We start from the raw sequence: 19,634 nt of genomic DNA on the forward strand, positions 1-19,634 counted from the left end.
CTTCTTTAGAAATGTGTCTATTAAAATGTTTTGTCCATTTTTCCAGTTTTTTATTTCTTTAATTGCTACTCCCCATAGGCTCAATCTCACAACCCAAGATCACATGCTCCAACAACTGAGCCAGACAACCGCCCTTATTTTGTCCATTTTTTTTTCTCCTTTTGGCAGCTTTTGGCAGTTCTTTGGAGGTTTAGAGGAAAGCAAACTGCACCCAGACCTCCGTCTCAGAGAGAAGCCTCAGTCTGTTCCCCTCTGGGTGCTCCAGAGCACATAAACTCCCCCTCTGCTGCCAGCAGAGCACTTCCCCAGTCACAGTGTCAGGGGTCGCAGGAGCTCCTGCTTCTACCCCAGTGTTACCAAAACCACGAGAAGTACTAGTCCAGGGAGCTGGTTTCCAGTGGCTACCTGTGCCGCTGCTGTCTGGGCAAGTCCAGACAGCCAGAGAGGTCCCAACCAGAGAGAGCACACTGAGACTTTCTGCTGGCCCTGGATGGGAGTGTTCAGACTCTTGCCAGTCCTAGAGAGCACTGGCTAGTGCCTGCATGAACCTCTCTCAGGGGAGGGTGTGGAGCGCAACTCAGACCCTGTTCACGCAGTGCATGTGCAGAGTGCAAAAGGCTGTGGTTCTAGAGAGCGCTGGCTGGTGTCCACACCAGACTCTCCCACACGCGCTACCACCCAGACACTCTCACATGAGCCTGCAGCTCAGGGACCAATGCCTGACTTCTTCACTGCACTCTCCCTGCCTCAGCACCAGCAGTGGCCATCCTGGGTCCATGGGCTTAAGCCCCTGTCCCTAACCGCCGGATTCCACCAATTTCCCCTTAAGATCTTTTGCTCTTTTTGAGTGCTTTCAACCAGACTCCAAGTTAATGCTGGTCCCCAATCACAGGGCACTCTCCTATTGGGGTGTATTACTTTCCAATGGGTCGATTCTAGTGGCTCCCTCTCCCTTTCGTTTATCTTCTGATATCAGTCCGATGTTCCCACTCTGCCTTACCTGTCCACTGGTGTCTTCTGCCCCCATAGAGATCCAGAAGTGTATAATTCTAATCTCAGGCTTATTTCATGGGTGATCAGAGTTCTTTGGTAGCTAATCCACTCACTTTAGGGGACTGGTTGAAACAGCGCCTCCTACTTCTCTGCCATCTTGCCTCCCCCCCCTCTTTTTTTAATCTAAATTTTATTTTATCTTTTTCAGTGTTCCAATATTTATTGTTTATGCATCACACCCAGTGCTCCATGCAATAGGTGCCCTCCTTAATACCCAGCACCAGGCTCACCCATCCCCCCACCCCCTCCCCTCCAAAACCCTCAGTTTGTTTCTCAGAGTCCACAGTCTCTCATGGTTCATTTCCCCCTCTGATTTCCCCCAACTGACTTCTCTATTTTGCACATTTCTAAACTGAGTTATTTGTCTCTGGTTGTTAAATTATTCAATTTAATTTTAACAACAGCATAAATTAGATGTTCTCTTATGATCACAGATCGGTAACTAATGCATAGAGAGATTAGGACTGTTGCTGAAGGTTTTATGGATACACTGTGACAAAATTCACTTTTGATCCTACATTAGGATAAAGTAGAGAATGAGCAGAGCCTTTCAGAACACTAGAGAGTGTGCAAGTCCATTTCAGGACAACCAAAGTCTATACTGAAGTATAGACTAAAAAGAAAATTAGCAAGGGGAGCCTCAAAGGTTCAGTCAGTTAAGCATCTGCCTTTGATTCAGGTCATGATCTCAGGGTCCTGGGATGGAGCCCAGCATTGGACCGACTACTCATCAGAGAGCCTGCTTCTCTATCTCCTTCTGCCCCTTCCACCTGCTCATGCCCTCTCTTGCTATTTCTCTCTCTCTTTCTCTCTCTCTAATAAATAAATAAAATCTTTAAAAAAGAAGAAGAAGAAGAAGAATGTAGGCAAGAAAGAACTGAAGTACCCATGAAAGACACCTGAAAAGCTCAGCTGATGTAGGTGAACGTAAGCTTTAGTAGCATGTTGTGCTTAGGAGTGAAGGTCCTGGGAATTGACTTCCTGATGGAGGAGTAAGGACCTTGGGGAACTTGCTCTCCTTTTAAAACAACAAAAATACACACAGAACAATGAAAACCACCTATTTCAAAACTCTGGCAATTACCCAAAACCACAGAACGAATTGAATATAGTCTATCCAAGAGAACTTACTAAACCTCAGTAAGACTGGGGAGAAGGGAATCTGGGAAGGTTTAACTTGGAGCCCAGTAGTGCAGCAGCCAAAAGGAGAGAATACCGAAGACAATGGAGAGATCTATTTTTTGGAGCTCCATTAAAAGCTTCATTATCTCTCCTAGAACACAACCCAATACTTTTTTCTAACTCATAGTCCCCTCACTTTTTACTTTCTAAATGTGGTGGCTATTTGATTTGACTGAGAACTTGTGAGGGAGATGGAAGCCTACTCTAGGGCATTACCAATACAATAGCAAACTACTCTCACATCATCAGCTATCTAGGCCTATGATTTTAAGTGGGATCAACAAGAATTTGTCCAGAAATTTAAAAGGAAATACTGGAGAACCAAAGGACCATAACAAATTTTTAAAACCTCTGAAACATTCCTCTAAGTCTAAGGATGCACAAGGATATGCCTCACTCAAAAAAGTCATGGGGATGCACCTCAATGCTTATAGCAGCGACATCCACAACAGCCAAAATATGGAAAGAGCCCAGATGTCCATCGGCAGATGAATGGATAAAGAAGATGTGGCCTATACATACGATAGAATATCAATCAGCCATCAAAAGGAATGGAATATTGCCATTTACAATGACATGGATGCAAATAGAGAGTATTATGCTAAGTGAATTAAGTCAGTCAAAGAAAGACAGATACCTCATGATTTCACTCATATGTGGAATTTAAGAAACAAAACAGATGAACACTGGGGAAGGGAAAAAATAAAATAACACAAAATCATAAGGGGAGACAAACCATAAGAGACTCTTAACTGAGGGTTGCTGGAAGGAAGGTGTGTGGGGGGATGGGTGGGTAAGTGGGTGATGGGCATTAAGGAGGGTGTTTGATGTAATGACACTGAGTGTTACAAACAATTGATGAATTGCTAAATTATACCTCTGAAACTAATAATACACTATATGTTAATTAAATTAAATTTAAATTTAAAATATTGGGGAAGGGATAGGGTGGTTGGGTTATGGACACTGGGGAGGGTATGTGCCATGGTGAGTGCTGTGAACAGTGTAAGACTGATGATTCACAGACCTGTAGCCCTGAAGCAAATAATACATTATATGTTAATTTAAAAAGAAGAAGAATTCCAAATATTCTATCTAATAAATAAATAAATAATGTTTTTTTTTTTTTTTAAAAAGGCATGGGTAAAAAAGAAAGCACTAGTCTCTCACTTCTGACTGACCTTGGGGCTTTGTGCAATCAGAAAGTGAAAGCTAAGGCTGTTATGTAAACTATCTTAAGTTTGAAGGTATGCTTTATCACACAGATACCTTTGTAAAAGAATGCAAAGCATTAACTAAATGTTCTGAAGAAAAAATAGGTGGCCATTAAACTCTACTGACCCAGATGTGACCATCACCCTAGGAACCCAGAATTTAAAATAAAAATAAGAACTTTAATAAAGCTAGCAGAGAATTCAGAAGTCACACACTGCAAGGAATGACAAATCTACAGAATTAGTCCAGGAAAGTCACTAAACAAACAAACAAAACATCAACAAACCAGAAACAACAATGTCTTTGGGAAGGTGGAGGAATCTGATAACAGAGGTGTTACAATATATTATCTAAAACATTGAGGTTTTATTTTTTTTTCAGTGTTCCAAGATGCATTGTTTATGCACCACACCCAGCACCCCATGTAAATACGTGCCCTCCTCAATACCCACCACCAGGCTCACACATCCCTCACCCGCCTCCCCTTCAAAACCCTCAGTTTGTTTCCCAGAGTCCACAGTCTCTCATGGTTCATCTCCCCCTCTGATTTCCCCCAACTCCCTTCTCCTCTCCTTCTCCCAGTGTCCTCCGTGTTATTCCTTATGCTCCACAAGTAAGTGAAACCTGTGATAATTGACTCTCTCTGCTTGACTTATTTCACTCAAAATAATCTGCTCCAGTCCGGTCTATGATATAAATAAATTAATAAATATAAATAAATATATATAATAAATATATATATAAATAAATTATAAATTGATATAATAAAGAAAATAATGGTCCATATATACAATGGAATATTATGCCTCCATCAGAAAGGATAAATATTGAGTTTAACAAAAATGTATGGTCTATACAAAGAAACAGGAAAACGTGCAACTGACAGAAAAAAAATCAGTCAAAAGAAAATGATTCTGAAGAGGCACAAATTTCAAACTTTGTAGATAAAGTCTTTAAATCTGTTATTCTAAATATATTAAAAACACTAAACCATGTCTAAAAAACTAAAGGAAAGAATGCCTGGGTGACCATTCAGTCAACCAACTGCCTCTAGATTTGGCCCCAGGTCATGATCTTGGAATCATGGGATAGAGACCTGCAGCAGGCTCCACACTGAGTTTGGAGCCTGCTTGGGATTCTCTGTCTCTCCCTCTGTCCCTCACCCACTCACGCTTGCACACTTGCTCTCTTCCTCTCTCTAAAGAAAAGAAAACAAAGAAACAATTAAAAACTAAAGGAAAATATGACAACAACATCTCACCAAATAAAGACTATGGATGAAACAATAGATATCATGTATGGAACCAAATACTAATTCTCTAGATGAGAAATACAGTAACTGAAATGAAAAATTCATCAGAAGGGGTCAACAATAGATTGGAGCTGGTAAAAGAAAAAAATTAATAAATTTGAATATAGGTCATTAGAAATTATACTGTCTGAGGAACAGAAAGAAAATAGAATGAAGAAAAATGAACAGAACCACAGAGACTTACGACACAGGACCAAGTGCAACAGCACACACGTAATGGAGTCCCAGAAAAAGACGAAGCTAAAGGCCAGAAAAATGCTTGAAGAGTGAAGTTAGAACTTTCCAAATGTGAATAAAAATATCAATCTACATATCCAAGAAGCCCAATGAACTACAAGTAGAATAAACTCAAAGAACAGCTTCAGTAGAATGGGTAAAATTTCTTCTTTAAATGTTTGGTAGAATTCCCCTGGGAAGCCATCTGACCCTGAACTTTGATGAGCACTAGTTTTTATATGTAACTAATGAATCATGGAACACTACATCAAAAGCTAATTATGTGCTACACAGTGGCTAACTGAACATAATAAATATAAATAAACAAATAAATAAAATCTTTTTTAAAATAAAAAAAAAGAAACCCGAAGAGACCCACACCAAAACACATCATAGACCTACTAACAAAGACAAAAACAAAATCTTTAGTGGCAAGAGAAAATTGATTTTTCACATACAAGAGACCCTCAGGATGCCTGGGTGGCTCATTCAGTTAAGGGGCTGCTTCATCTCAGGTCATGATCCCAGGGTCCTGGGATTGAGTGCCGCATTAGGCTCCCTGCTCAGCAGGGAGTCTCCTTCTCCCTCTCCCTCTGTGGCTCCCCCTGCTTGTTCCCTCTCACTTGTTCTGTCAATTAAATAAATAAAATCTTTATTAAAGAGAGAGAGATTGGGGCACCTGGTGGCTCAGTGGGTTAATCCTCTGCCTTCAGCTCAGGTCATGATCCCAGGGTCCTGGGATCCAGCCCCACATCAGGCTCCCTGCTCAGCAGGGAACCTGCTTCTCCCTCTCTCTCTGCCTGCCTCTCTGCCTGTTTGTGATCTCTCTCTCTGTGTCAAATAAATTTTTTTAAAAATCTTGAAAAAAAAATGTAGTTTTAAAAAAATTTAAAAATTAAAAAAAAAAAATAGAGAGACATCCTCAGTAAGTGGTTCCTGGGTGGTTTATTCAGTTAAGCATCCAACTCTTGATTTTGGCTCAGATCATGATTTTAGGATCATAAGATCAAGTTTCACATCAGGCTCCTTCCTGGGCATAGACCCTGCATAAGATTCTCTCTGTCCCTCTGTCCTTCCATTCCCTCTCTCCCTCTCATTCTCAAAAAAAAAAAAAAAAAAAAAAAAAAAAAAAAAAAAGACAGCGAAGAGAGAGAGATCCTCAATAAGATGAGCAAAACCTTCTTGTCTGAGATTATGGAGGTCAGACAGCTGTGGAATAATATCTTCAAATTGTCAAAAAGAAAAATGATTGTCAACCAAGACATCCATGTCCAGCTAAATTCTCCTTGAAAAAATGAATTAAGGCATTTCAAGAAAAACAAAAATAATTCTTCCTTGCTGATCTGTCCGACAAGAAATACTGAATAAGTCCTTCAGGCTGATAGGAAAGGACACTAGAGGGGTGCCTGGGTGGCTCAGTGGGTTAAAGCCTCTGCCTTTGGCTCAGGTCATGATCTCAAGGTCCTGGGATGGAGCTCTGCATCGGGCTCTGTGCTCAGCAGGAAGCCTGCTTCCTCCTCTCTCTCTCTGCCTGCCTCTCTGCCTACTTGTGATCTTTGTCTGTCAAATAAATAAATAAATATCTTTAAAAAAAAAAAAAGGAAAGAACACTAGATTGTTACTTGAATCCAAACAAAGAAATAGAGAGCACCAGTAAAAGAACTATGTAGGAATTATGATTTTTGTTTGTAACTCTTTTGTTTTTCTGTTTTAAATGATCACTGCACAGAGCAATACTTACAAAACTGTGTCAGTGAGCTTATAAGATACGAACATATAATTTTAGGAGAAAACGAATATAGGAAGATTAGGTTGTACATGGTTTTAGATGTGACATCCTAAGCATAAGCGAAAGAAAAAAAGTGAACTTCATCAAAATTAAAAACTTTCCTGCTTTAAAAGGCATTTTCGAGAAACTGAAAAGACACAGGTTGATAGAAAATATTTGCAAATCACATATCAAGGAGGCACTAGCATCCAGGATATATTAAGAACTCAAAACCTCAACCATAAAAAGACAATCCAATTTAAAAATGGTCAAGAGACTTGAAAAGGCATTTCTCCAAAGAAGATAGGCAGATTGGTCAATAAGAACAGGAAGTGCCACTCGGTACCACTAGTTAGTAGGAAATTGCAGCTCTAAACCACAATGCGATATCACTTCGAACTCATGTGGAGGGCTAACATTCAAAATGTAGAAAAGTAAGTGTTGATGATGTTTAGAAATTAGAGCCCGCATGTAAAGACTGCCTGTTTGATGCCAACAGCGGGGCAGATACTTGCGAAAACGCGTGGCAGTTTGTCTAAATGCTAAACATAGATGTGCCATGTGATCCAGCAATCCCACAAGTGGATATATACCCAAAACAAATGAAAATATACATTCACACAAAAACTTACACATGTATATTTATGGCAGCCTCATTCATTATGGCAAAACCTGGAAACAATCTAAGAGCCTATTAAATGACACATACACAAAATGCAGTATCATTATAATGGAAAATTACCTGAGAAACAATACCACCACCAAGAGGAACTGACACAATACTTGCAACAACAACGTGGGTGAGCCCTGAAAGCACCTTACAAAGGGAAAGAACACAGTCACAGGAGACCACATGTACGATTTCATCTACGTCAAACATCCAGAACAGGCAGATCCCTAGAGACAGCGGGTAGATCAGTGATAGCCGGGGCAGGGGTGGAGGTGGGTAGCAGGATGAGGAGGGAGTGTGTGCAGGAGTTGAAAGTGTTCCAGAATTAACATTTGTGGTGATTGTCACAAAGGTTAATTTGTCACAATGGTTCTGTGATTGTTCTAAAAAAACACTAGCCTGTATAGTTTTAAAGGGTCAATTTTACAGTATGTGAAATATATTTCAATAAAAATGTAAAAAAAAATCTCTGAGAAACAAACTGAGGGTTTTGGAGGGGAGGGGTTGGGGGGTTAGGTGAGCCTGGTGGTGGGTATTAAGGAGGGCACGTATTGCATGGAGCACTGGGTATGGTACATAAACAATGAATCTTAGAACACTGAAAAAATAAAATTAAATTTTTTAATAAACGTGAAACTGAGTATTAAATGTGAAGATAGGGACGCCTGGGTGGCTCAGTTGGTTAAGCAGCTGCCTTCGGCTCAGGTCATGATCCCAGCGTCCTGGGATCGAGTCCCACATCGGGCTCCTTGCTCGGCGGGGAGCCTGCTTCTCCCTCTGCCTCTGCCTGCCATTCTGTCTGCCTGTGCTTGCTCTCTCTCCCTCTCTCTCTGATAAATAAATAAAAAATCTTTAAAAAAAAATGTGAAGATAATAGAGTATAAGCTCTGTTACTTACTAGCCATGCACCCTGGGGTATCTAATTAAACTATCTGTGGCTCAGTTTATTCATCTGTAAAATGGATCAAATGACTGTACTTTCTTCATAGTATTAGTGTGAGCATTGAGAGAGAGAACACATACAAAAATGGTTATAAAAATGCATGCCATAAATTAAGCACCATATAGGAAAGAATCTAGATGTCCATCAACAGACGAATGGATAAAGAAGATGTGGTATATATACACAATGGAATACTATGCAGCCATCAAAAGAAATGAACTCTTGCCATTTGTGACGACGTGGATGGAACTAGAGGGTATCATGCTTAGCGAAATAAGTCAATCGGAGAAAGACAACTATCATATGATCTCCCTGATATGAGGGAGAGGAGATGCAACATGGGGGGTCGAGGGGGTAGGAGAAGAGTAAATGAAACAAGATGGAATTGGGAGGGAGACAAACCATAAGTGACTCTTAATCTCACAGAACAAACTGAGGGTTGATGCGGGGAGGGGGGTTGGGAGGGGGGTGGGATTATGGACACTGGGGAGGGTATGTGCTGTGGTGAGTGCTGTGAAGTGTGTAAACCTGGTGATTCACAGACCTGTACCCCTGGGGATAAAAATATATTATATGTTTATAAAAAATAAAATTAATAAAAATTAAAAAATATATAACAAAAAAATTTTTCAAAAAAAAATTAAGCACCATATAAATCTTAACTATAATACAATCTATTACTTCATTATTTAAATCACTTCTCCTTTTCCAAATAAAAACATTGGAACATCCTAAAGAATTTGGACAAAGAAGTAGATTCAATTTTTCTAAATGGTGTCCTAAGCACTTCTTTGGCTTCGGTTTTGTTATTCAAAGGACAGAGCTTTAAAGGACATGCTACTTAATTATTATAATTTTCTACGAGAAAAATGTCCTAAGGATTATTACTTCATGTGCCTTCTCTTATTATGTTCAGGCATAATTTTTAAAAAATGCTACTCTGGTTCTAGTGGTGGCCATGATCATGTAGGGAATTTCCATTTACCGCATGGGAGTTCCATAAAGGTAAGGCCTGGATGCTGCAGAAATGGCCACAATTATAGCTGGGACTCCATAGCCCACAGGGAACATGAGTTTCTTCATGAACCTCCTCACACTGGAGTAGTTGACCACCGTCAGGTTACGTGCAGTGAGGAAAAGATTCAGACCCTCCAGCAGCATCCAGGTGAAAGAGGCCAGGTAGAGATAGTGTAGGGCACCTGCAATGATGGCACACAACACCTGGGGGAGGAGAAGAGTGTCACCAGGAGGGATTGTCAGGGAGGAGGGTGGCCCCAGGACCCTTCCCATATCTTGCCACTTGGGAGAAGTCTAATGTGTATAAAGAAGTTGTTAAGAAAAGGTTTCCTTTCTAGTTTTGTCAATGTGAAATAGGCTACTTAGTCTTCAAAACTTCCTTGAGCCCCAAAGCCATTTGAGGTAAGGTATCATTGCAGCACAGCTCCATGAACTGAGCACCCCTGGGGCAGGGCAGGGCCTCCTCAGTGACAGTGTCAGTACCTTGATCTTGGTCTGGTCGATGGCCGTGAGGAAGAGCAGGTGGGCCAGAAAGAGGCAGATTGAGAGCTGCAGGTGGATCAAGGTGCTGGTGTTCTGGATGGCTTTGCACAGTAGGAAGGTGAGGGCTGCCAGGAGGAGGCACAGCAGAGAGATGCCCAGCCCCACATGGGTGATCACAGCCAGCCCAGGACGCTCCTCCTGGGACCCAGCAAAGAGAAGCAAGGAGGACATCACCATCACATTTTCCTGCTCTGAGTAATGACTCTTCCATTCTTTAAAAAAATACTTTGGCACAGCAACATCAAGAGTGAGGACCCAGGTAAACTTGTTATGTTATTGGGTAAATTCCTCCAGGTTTGGATTGCTAGAATTCTATGGGATTCTGACCTGATTAGGATCCTGCAAAAATTGAGGGCTAGGAGAATCCTAGGTTCACAAAGGTTTGTTTTACTTACAGGTCACCTGCATGAGATTTTTGTTTCAGTGATCCAGAGGAAGTAACCAGCTCACCTGGCCAGGGGAGCAGGCAAACATAGTTGCTAATCTACCTGTACTCACTGGTTTCCCTGTCCCTCTGATGTCTGCCACCACCATACCTTCTGTTCTATAACCCCTTTGCACTCCTGCCCCGAAGACCCCTGTGGTAAGTAGAGCTCTAATTCGGCAGAAAGAAAAGGTGTACACACATCTTCCAGGTTCTCAAATAAAAGCCAATTTGTGTGTTGTGAAGAGATTTTGCAGTTGCAATTCAGGTCCTATATCAGTAAACTTTTCTAAAAGAGGGGTTTATCCTGGGTGGGCCTGATCTAGTCAGTAAGCCCCCAAAAGCTCTGGGCTCTTCTTGGAGAAAAAGGTTCAAAGTTTGAGAGCGTTTCTGATGAGAGATCTCCTCCTGCTCTCCTCTGAATAGAAATGCTGAGACACTGTGTGAGGGCTACCAGAGAAGGAATACAGGCAGCCCCTGGTAGCTGAGCAGCAGCCCCTGGTAGCTGAGCAGCGTCCCCTGCTCACAGCTAGCTAGAAAGTGGAACCCCAGTCCTATGGCTGCAAGGAACTGAATCCTGCCAGCAACCAGGGAGCTCACAGTAGGACCTGAGCCTCAGAGAAAAATGCAGCTAAGGTGCATTGTAAGACCCAGAACACACAACTCAGCTACACCATGCCCGGCTGCTGCCCCAAAGTAACCATGAGATATAACTTTATGTTTTTTTAAAGCCCTTACACGTGAGGAAATATGTTACAGAGCAATAGGCATGGAATGCAACCCCTCTCCGGGCTCTCACCTGTGCATCATAGTGGTCCATGAGAACGGCAAAGCTGCTGAGATGGGTGCACTGGCAGATGGTACTGGTGTCTGTAGTGGTCACCATCCTGCAGCCTCTAGTGGACCAATGACCACAGCCACCTTGACTGTTCTCCCAGAAGACGCAGAACACCTTTTGTGTTAGCCCAGGGCTCACTGACTGTAGGAAGAGATTGTAGGTGGGAGCTCATATTTCTGGTGCTCAGAAATGCTTATCCAAAGCTGGCTTGCAAAGGGCTTTCCTGGGGAAAGATGCACTCATGGGGGAGCCCCCACCCAGAACTGCAAGGCTGAGCTAGGCAGCAAGGCTGTGCCCAGGACCCAGGCTCATTCCACACCCAAAGTCCCATGACACCAGCATTCACATGGTGAGAGAAGATGAAGGTGATGGGGGAGCTGAGGTTCTGGGTGTACTTATTGTTCGTAAAGGCAGAGATGACATCTGAGAGCAGGACCAAGGAGACTCCTGGCAAAATACGCTTGTGTGCCCCATGCAGAACTGCCTGTTTCTCAGACTCCAGGACCAGGAGGGCCTCTGCCAGCAACTTGGCCATCCCCGGAGTGGAGACGAGGCCCGCCACAGAAGGACCTGCAAGATGAGGCCTAAGTTAATATCTTGGTGTGTCCAACAGAGCCCCTTCCCCCTCAAAGGCATGCTTTGTAGCCTTGCTAAATCCCCCCTTCCCTTTTATCTTCTGTCCCCTGTTTGTTACATCCTTGGGCATCTTGTGACCTTCCTCCCATCTCAGCCATTACCTGAGTCACCAGATTTGTGTACCACATCCCAGTTCAGCCACATCTTCGCCTGATTTGAACTCAAAGTGACATTTCTGTGTCCTTGCTCCTGCACCTCCAGGGACAGGTCTGTGAGTGGTAAGAGTTAGGTTAGTAATTCTGCCTGTAGTAGTTGCTATAACACCATTACTTTCTATATGTTGTGGTAGGCACATGCGTGCGTGCACGTGCAAACAAACACACACACACACACACACACACACCAAATTTACAAAGGATAAGACAATACTATGAGCAACTATACACCAACAAACTGCATAACCTAGATGAAAGTGACAAATTCCGGGAGACAAACAAGCTACAAAAGTAACTGAAGAACAAAAAGTTGAACTTTAATAAAGTTTAACTATCAGAGGGAAATATAATAAACAGGTAAAAATTCCCCAAAATAGGGACACCAGGTGGCTCAGACATTAAGCGTCTGCCATCAGCTCAGGTCATGATCCCAGGGTCCTGCAATCAAGCCCCACATCGGGCTCTCTGCTCAGTAGGAAACCTGCTTCTCCCTCTCTCACTCCCCTGGCTTATGTTCCCTCTCTCACTGTTTCTCTCTCCCTCTGTCAACAAATAAATAAAATCTTTTTTTTTTAAAAACCCAAAATAAAAAGCCTAAACCAGATGGTTTTACTGGTGAATTCTGCCAACTATTTAAGTAAGAATTAATAAGATCCTTAGTAAACCCCTCCAAATGTAGGACAGGATAGAATACTATGTGAATAATCTTATGATGCCACCATCACCCTGATAACAAAACCAGATAAAGCTTTTAGGAGGAAACTATAGACCAATATTTCTTGTGATCACAGATGTAAAAAAAATAACCTTCAAGAAAGTATTAGGAATAAATTTACCCAAGGAGGTTCAAGACTTGTACATTGAAAACTACAAAAAAAAAAAATGTTAGAATAAATGAAGGAGGGACACCTGGGTGGTTCTGTGGCTTAAGCCATTGCCTTCAGCTCAGGTCATGATCCCAGGGTCCTGGGATTGAGCCCCACATCGGGCTCCTTCCTCAGCAGGAAACCTACTTCTCTCTCCACCTCTGCCTGCCACTCTGCCTGCTTGTGTGCTCGCTAGCTCTCACTCTCTCTCTCTGACAAATAAATAAATAAATAAATAAAACCTTCAAAAAAAAAGAATAAATGAAAGACCCTATGTAACTGGAAAAACATTCCATATTCATGATTTTAAAGGCTTAATATTGTTAAGATAGCAATATTTTCAAAAGAGGTCTACATATTCAATGCAATCCATATCAATATTCCAACAACATTTTTTTTTTAGAAATGGAAAAATCAGTCCTCAAGTTCACAAGGCATTGCAAGGGGCAAAAAATACCCAAAACAATCTTGAAAATGAAAAACAAAATTGGAGTATTTATACCTCCTGATTTCAAAACTGAGTACTAACCTATAGTAACCAGAACAGTAGGGTCTGGTATAAGGATAGACATACAGACAAGTAAAATAAAATTGGAAGTCTGGAAATAAACCCACACATCAACTGAGTGCTCAACTGATTTGCAACAAGACATGCCAAGACCCTTCAGCAGCAAAAGAAGTCTCTTTAGAAAATGGTGCTTGCAGCAAAGGAAACAGTGAACAAAACCAAAAGACAACTGACAGAATGGGAGAAGATATTTGCAAGTGACATATCAGATAAAGGACTAGTGTCCAAAATCTATAAAGAATTTAGCAAAACAACACCCAAAGAACAAAGAATCCAATCAAGAAATGGGCAGAGGACATGAACAGACATTTCTGCAAAGAAGACATCCAGATGGCCAACAGACACATGAAAAAGTGCTCCATATCACTCGGCATCAGGGAAATACAAATCAAAACCACCATGAGATATCACCTCACACCAGTCAGAATGGCTAAAATTAACAAAAGGAAATGACAGATGCTGGCGAGGATGCGGAGAAAGGGGAACCCTCCTACACTGTTGGTGGGAATGCAAGCTGGTGCAACCAGTCTGGAAAACAGCATGGAGGTTCCTCAAAATGTTGAAAATAGAACTACCCTATGACCCAGCAATTGCACCGCTGGGTATTTACCCTAAAGATACAAACGTAGTGATCCGAAGGGGCACGTGCACCCGGATGTTTATAGCAGCAATGTCTACAATAGCCAAACTATGGAAAGAACCTAGATGTCCATCAACAGACGAATGGATAAAGAAGATGTGGTATATATACACAATGGAATACTATGCAGCCATCAAAAGAAATGAAATCTTGCCATTTGCGACGACGTGGATGGAACTAGAGGGTATCATGCTTAGCGAAATAAGTCAATCGGAGAAAGACAACTATCATATGATCTCCCTAATATGAGGGAGAGGAGATGCAACATGGGGGGTTGAGGGGGTAGGAGAAGAATAAATGAAACAAGATGGGATTGGGAGGGAGAGAAACCATAAGTGACTCTTAATCTCACAAAACAAACTGAGGGTTGATGGGGGGAGGGGGGGGTGGGAGGGGGGGTGGGTTATGGATATTGGGGAGGGTATGTGCTATGGTGAGTGCTGTGAAGTGTGTAAACCTGGCGATTCGCAGACCTGTACCCCTGGGGATAAAAATATATGTTTATAAAATTTTTTAAAAAATTTAAAAAAAAAGAAAGAAAATGGTGCTTGGCACATCTGATCTCCACTTAGAACAGAAGGACCCCACCTCACACAACACACAAAAACTAACTCGAAATGGGTAAAAGACCTACATTTATAAACTAAACTACAACAGTTAGGAGGAAACACAGGTGTAATCTTCATGGGCTTGAACTTGGCAATGGATTCTTAGAGAATGTACCAAATGCATACCCAACAAAAGAAAAAATAGAGGAAAGGGATTTCATCAAAACAGAAGCATCTGTTCACAAGAGTGAAAAGACCATGGAGAAAGTGGAGAGACAGTCTATGGAATGGGAGAAAAAATGAGCAAATCCCATGTCTCAGACAGTCTACTATAGAATATATAAAGAACTCTTACAGCTCAACAACCAAAAGCCAAACAATGAATTAAAAAGAGAGGCAAAGGACTTGAATAGATGTCTCTCAAAAAAAAAAAAAAAATACACACACACATACACACACACAAATATTCAGCAATCACATGAAAAGATGGTAAATATCATTAGTCATTTGAGAAATGCAAATCAAAACCATAATGAGATATCACCTGATACACTAAAATGGCTATACAAAAACAAAATGTAAGTACAAAGTGTTGCTGAGACTGTGCATACGGGAACCCTTGCTGTTACTTGTGGGGATGTAAAATGGTGCCACCATTTTGGAAAAGGAGTTTGGTCATTCCTCAAAAAGTTGAATAGAGAGTCACCTCATCACTCAGAAATTCCATTCCTATGTGGGTATGCAAAGAGCTGAGAATGGTTATTCAAACAAAAACTTGTCCACCAATATTATAGAAACTATTCAAAATAGTCAAAAGCTGGCAACAACCCAAAGGTCCATCAGTGGATGAATGGATACACAAAAGGTGCTGTAGCCACAATAATGGAATATTATTCGACCCTTAAAAGGAAAGAATTACTGCCACAGGCTACAACAGGGATTCCCCTTGAAAACATGATGCTGTGTGAAAGAAACCAGACTATAAGATCACCTATTGCGTGATTCTATTACTATGAAATGTTCAGGATAGGGAAATCCACAGACACAAAAAACAGACTGGTGACTGTCAGGGTCTGGGAGAGAGATGAGAAGGGACTGCTTAGTGGGTACACTATTTACTTTTGGGGTGACGAAAATATTTTAGAAATGTAGGTGATGGTTGTACAACTCTGTGAGTGTACTAAGTCCACTGAATTGTACATTTTGTTTAAAATGGTGAATTTTATGTTATGTAATTTTTACCTCAATAAAACAAATCATACTTAAATATCAAATAATATTAAATTTCCATTCTTTATATTACAATGAAAATGTGTATGAGTAGCAGTTTTATTCATTTAACATCTTAATTGGCTTATGAGTGTAACACTGAGATACAAGCATGGTCACACATTCCAGTGAGGCTGCGGGACAAAGGTGGCGGGAACAGGCAGAGCAGAGCCTGGGGCAGACCCCAGTACTTACCTGTGCCTGCAGATGCATTGAAGGTCAATGTCCCACTGGGCAGAGCCTGACTCAGCTTTCTCAGGACATCCTCCAGGCCACTGAGCAGGTCTGTGGCCACACAGTGCTGCTCTGAGCGGGGCAGGGCCTCCAGGTCCTCGGGGGTCTGGAGCAGCTCATCCACCTCCTGTATGAGGTCCTGGGGGGATGGGGACACAGAGCTAGTGAGCATGAAGACCCTTCCCACTCTGGCCAGACAACAGACCCTGGAGACTCATTGGTAGATGAAGGTGGTACTGGATATCACATTTCCTGGGTCTTTGCCCCCGGAATCCAGCCACACAAAAGTCAACCCTGTTCACAAATGCCAAGAGTGACATTAGCCCAATGTCCAGAAACAGCAAGAAGAAAAGTCATTTCTGGGTGCGGGGGGGTGTCTAACAGTGAGTAGGAATGCCTGCAGGTCTCCACCCACCCTGGGAAAGACGGGGCCTGAGACAGGAAGCCATCATATTGGGGCTGCCTCCTCCCAGACCAAAGCTTCCCAGGTCTCTATGGGATGCCTCCAGCTTGCCTCTCCTGGGATCTGCCCTTACCTGGATGGTGTCCTGAGCCAAGGCTGGCTTGAAGTGTCTCCCCAGACCTTGGACTCTTTCAAAGAAACGGGAGAGCCGCTAGGATAGAGATGACACAAGTCAGAGAGCCTCACATTTGAGTCGGGAGCTTGGGATGAATGGGTGGATCAGGTGGGCTGCGCGGAGGGATTCCTGCATCCTGGTCCCTGCTGGGGCCACTCACCTGGCTCTTGATTCTAGGGGGTGGGGTCCAGGTGGGGAAAGACATCTCTGCAGGGGATAGAGCAGCAGTTCATTAGGCGTGAGAGTGTCTGTGTGTGTCGGGGGCGGGATCAGGGGTCAGGTCAGACCAGGTACCTTCACAGGTGGTGTTGGGCTGCTTATTCTGGAATCCGGGTTTGAGCTCCCAGCCCCGGCGGCAGCGGCACTTGTACGAGCCTACGGTGTTGATGCAGATGGTGGACTCGTGGCACATAGGCTGCTTGGAGCTGCACTCGTCCACATCTGGGGACACAAAGTTCGGAGTCAGGACGCCTTTCCCCTGTGTCCTGCCCCCTCTTCCCTGTGTTAGTATCCCCCCCTTGGCTGGAGGTGATATCACCTGCTGACCCCACATCCTAGTGATGCAGGGGTCACGGGGAGTGTGAGGAGCCTGACATGGGAGCCCACCAGGGAGGGTTGGGACAGAGCCCTGTGCAGGGAAACAGAGGCAGGCCGGATGGCTGAGAAGCGATGTACAGATGTGCGGGTTGTGAATATAGAAATACCTTTGTCCCAGGTGGTAATTAGCTGCTGCCTGGGGTCTCCAAGGAGCCTGCTCTTGGGCACTCTAGGTCCTTCCCTGGAACCCCCTCCCCTCTACCCCCTACCCCCCACAAGTCATTTCCCATTGAGCAAATCGTTTCCCATCGAGCAAATTGTTTTCCATCCAGGGTAAGTGTGAGGAGCCTGACATGTAGCACATGAGCCCTGTACGGATGTGCAGGTTGTCAATATAGAAATACCTTGACCCGAGGTGATAATTAGCTGCTGTCTGGGATCTCCAAGGAGCCTGTTCCTCTGTACCCTAGCTCCTCTCCCAGAACCCCCCACTTCCAGCCTCAAAATAATTAATGCCACTATGAGTGCACTGAATATGGGATCAGATGTTCTGCGTGTGGGTCTCCAGGATGTGGCGTCTGAGCTCTGTACCTTCACAGACAGTGTTGCTTGGGCCATCGGGGGACCCAGGAACGGGCTTCCAGGCAGGGCGGCAGTGGCACTTGTAGCCCCCAATGTTGTTGAGGCAGTGGGTGGAGTTGTGGCATGGGTTCTGCCCTGATGTGCATTCATTCACATTTGAGGACAAAGCCAGAGGGTCGGAGTCCCCTCCAGTCACTGCATCCATCCTGCCTGCCCCTTTTCTAAGATTCTTTAGTACGTCACACCAAGGAGACACACACACAGACACACCATGTACCAGCCACTTAGCCAGTCAAAATAAATTTTATGATAGCATCTTCTCCTGTAAAAACTCCATAATCTCAGATTATCCCTGCAAGGCGGACAGGGTAGAACCATGTGTGTCATTCCAGACAAAGCTGAGTCCCTTCACATATGGTGCAGGATGGACTGGGTGTCAGGGGGCAAAAATGGGCCTCTACCCAGGGAGTCTGTGACACTGAGCTACCCTTGTATTGACTCAGTGGGTTGGGTAATGGCACCACTGCTGTCCCAAGCTGCACCCCTGTCCTTATGAGAACAGATCCCACAGGGTCAGCCCTGCCCTGCCCAGCCGTGGTTCCCCATCTCCTCACTGCTTGCACTGAGCATACACTGGTCCTGAAAATAAGGCTGCCTCTCCATTCCCAAAGCTCCTTATAACAGCTTCCTTCAAGATGAACTCAGGAGGGACAGTATCCTCCTTTTCAGGCAAAAACTATGGCAAAGGGGAAATTGAGTCATGAGAGCTAAACTTCCCAGTCAAGGCTCTTAGTCATTTCCTCCTCAGCTGGCAACTGAGGTTCCCCTTCTCAGAGCTAGAAGTGACACTTCCTGCTAGAATGGGACAGATTAGAAGAGGCAAGTGTGGGGGTGCTTATAGAGACTGAGGCCCAAAAGGGAGCCCCAGGCCCAGAAAGCCCTGTGGCCTCCCTGCTCTATGGTGGGACCTTCCTGGGAGGTGACTCCTTGGGCAGAGCAAACCCCCAGTGTTTCAGGAACCTGAGTTTCTCCCTCCTCCTGGGGCTACAGGATCCGCCTTGGCCCCTCCCCAGCTCCAGCCCAGCCTCCAGTGTCTGCTAGGGCCTCCACCTGTGCACAGATTTGGGTTGCCCGGGTTGAGCTGCAAGCCGGGCGGGTGGACACTCGCAGGTGTAGCTGCCCTGGGTGTTCGTGCATATGTCCCAGCGTTTACAGATTCAGGGTTTCTGGTGACATTCATTCACATCTGCAGGGGGAAGGAGAGGATGATGGGTGCCTGCAGCTGTTTCATGGGATAGAAGCATCTGGAAACCTCTGTTCTCTCCTCCTCAGTGAGTGGGTGCCTTTTCTAATTCACATGAAGATGAGTGATGGGTGAGCATGGTAGCCCAGATGTTGTTTCCAGATGTTGCCAGGAGTGGTCCAAGTCCTCCCCATCTGCCAGCTCTGGCTCCCTTGGCCTCTCTGGGCAGCTCCCAGGTAAGGCAAGGACATCATGGCCACCTGTGTTCCAGCCTGAGGACTTGGACAAGTCCAGAGAGGGCCTTCCTGGGAACCAAGTGCAGGAGAAATGCTGTGATCCCCAAGCAGGACTTAGCTCTCAGTGATGGTTTTGTCCCAATTTCCCAGGGCAACAACTGAGTTGTCCTTGGAACCTGGTGACCCTAGCAGGACACCGCTCTCTCAACCACACTGTCTGAGACTTCAGCTCCATGGAGATGCACCAAGACCCACATCTGAGCCAGGCTCCTCAAGGAAAAAGCTTTCTATAGAGGAAGGGAGATGAAGATGATGCCAGCCAGTCCTGGGTCACCCAGACAGCAGGCACCAAGCTGAAGAG

General features: G+C 43.9%; 1 protein-coding gene across 1 annotated transcript in view; it reads right to left on the minus strand.

The window, feature by feature from the left end:
• Positions 1-19,634, minus strand: part of LOC125083438 (adhesion G protein-coupled receptor E2-like) — a 49,689-nt gene that overhangs the window by 16,122 nt on the left and 13,933 nt on the right. Inside the window, exons 5-13 of the mRNA XM_047700019.1 lie at positions 16,970-17,116; positions 16,836-16,882; positions 16,634-16,711; positions 16,059-16,236; positions 11,919-12,026; positions 11,528-11,751; positions 11,143-11,322; positions 9,860-10,057; positions 9,345-9,580 (exon numbers count right to left, since the gene is read on the minus strand). Of these exons, the coding sequence (XP_047555975.1) occupies positions 9,345-9,580; positions 9,860-10,057; positions 11,143-11,322; positions 11,528-11,751; positions 11,919-12,026; positions 16,059-16,236; positions 16,634-16,711; positions 16,836-16,882; positions 16,970-17,116 (1,396 nt within the window). The remainder of the gene's footprint in view (positions 1-9,344; positions 9,581-9,859; positions 10,058-11,142; positions 11,323-11,527; positions 11,752-11,918; positions 12,027-16,058; positions 16,237-16,633; positions 16,712-16,835; positions 16,883-16,969; positions 17,117-19,634) is intronic.

The sequence above is a fragment of the Lutra lutra genome, chromosome 1, assembly GCF_902655055.1.
Source record: "Lutra lutra chromosome 1, mLutLut1.2, whole genome shotgun sequence".
Taxonomy (NCBI): Eukaryota; Metazoa; Chordata; class Mammalia; order Carnivora; family Mustelidae; genus Lutra; species Lutra lutra.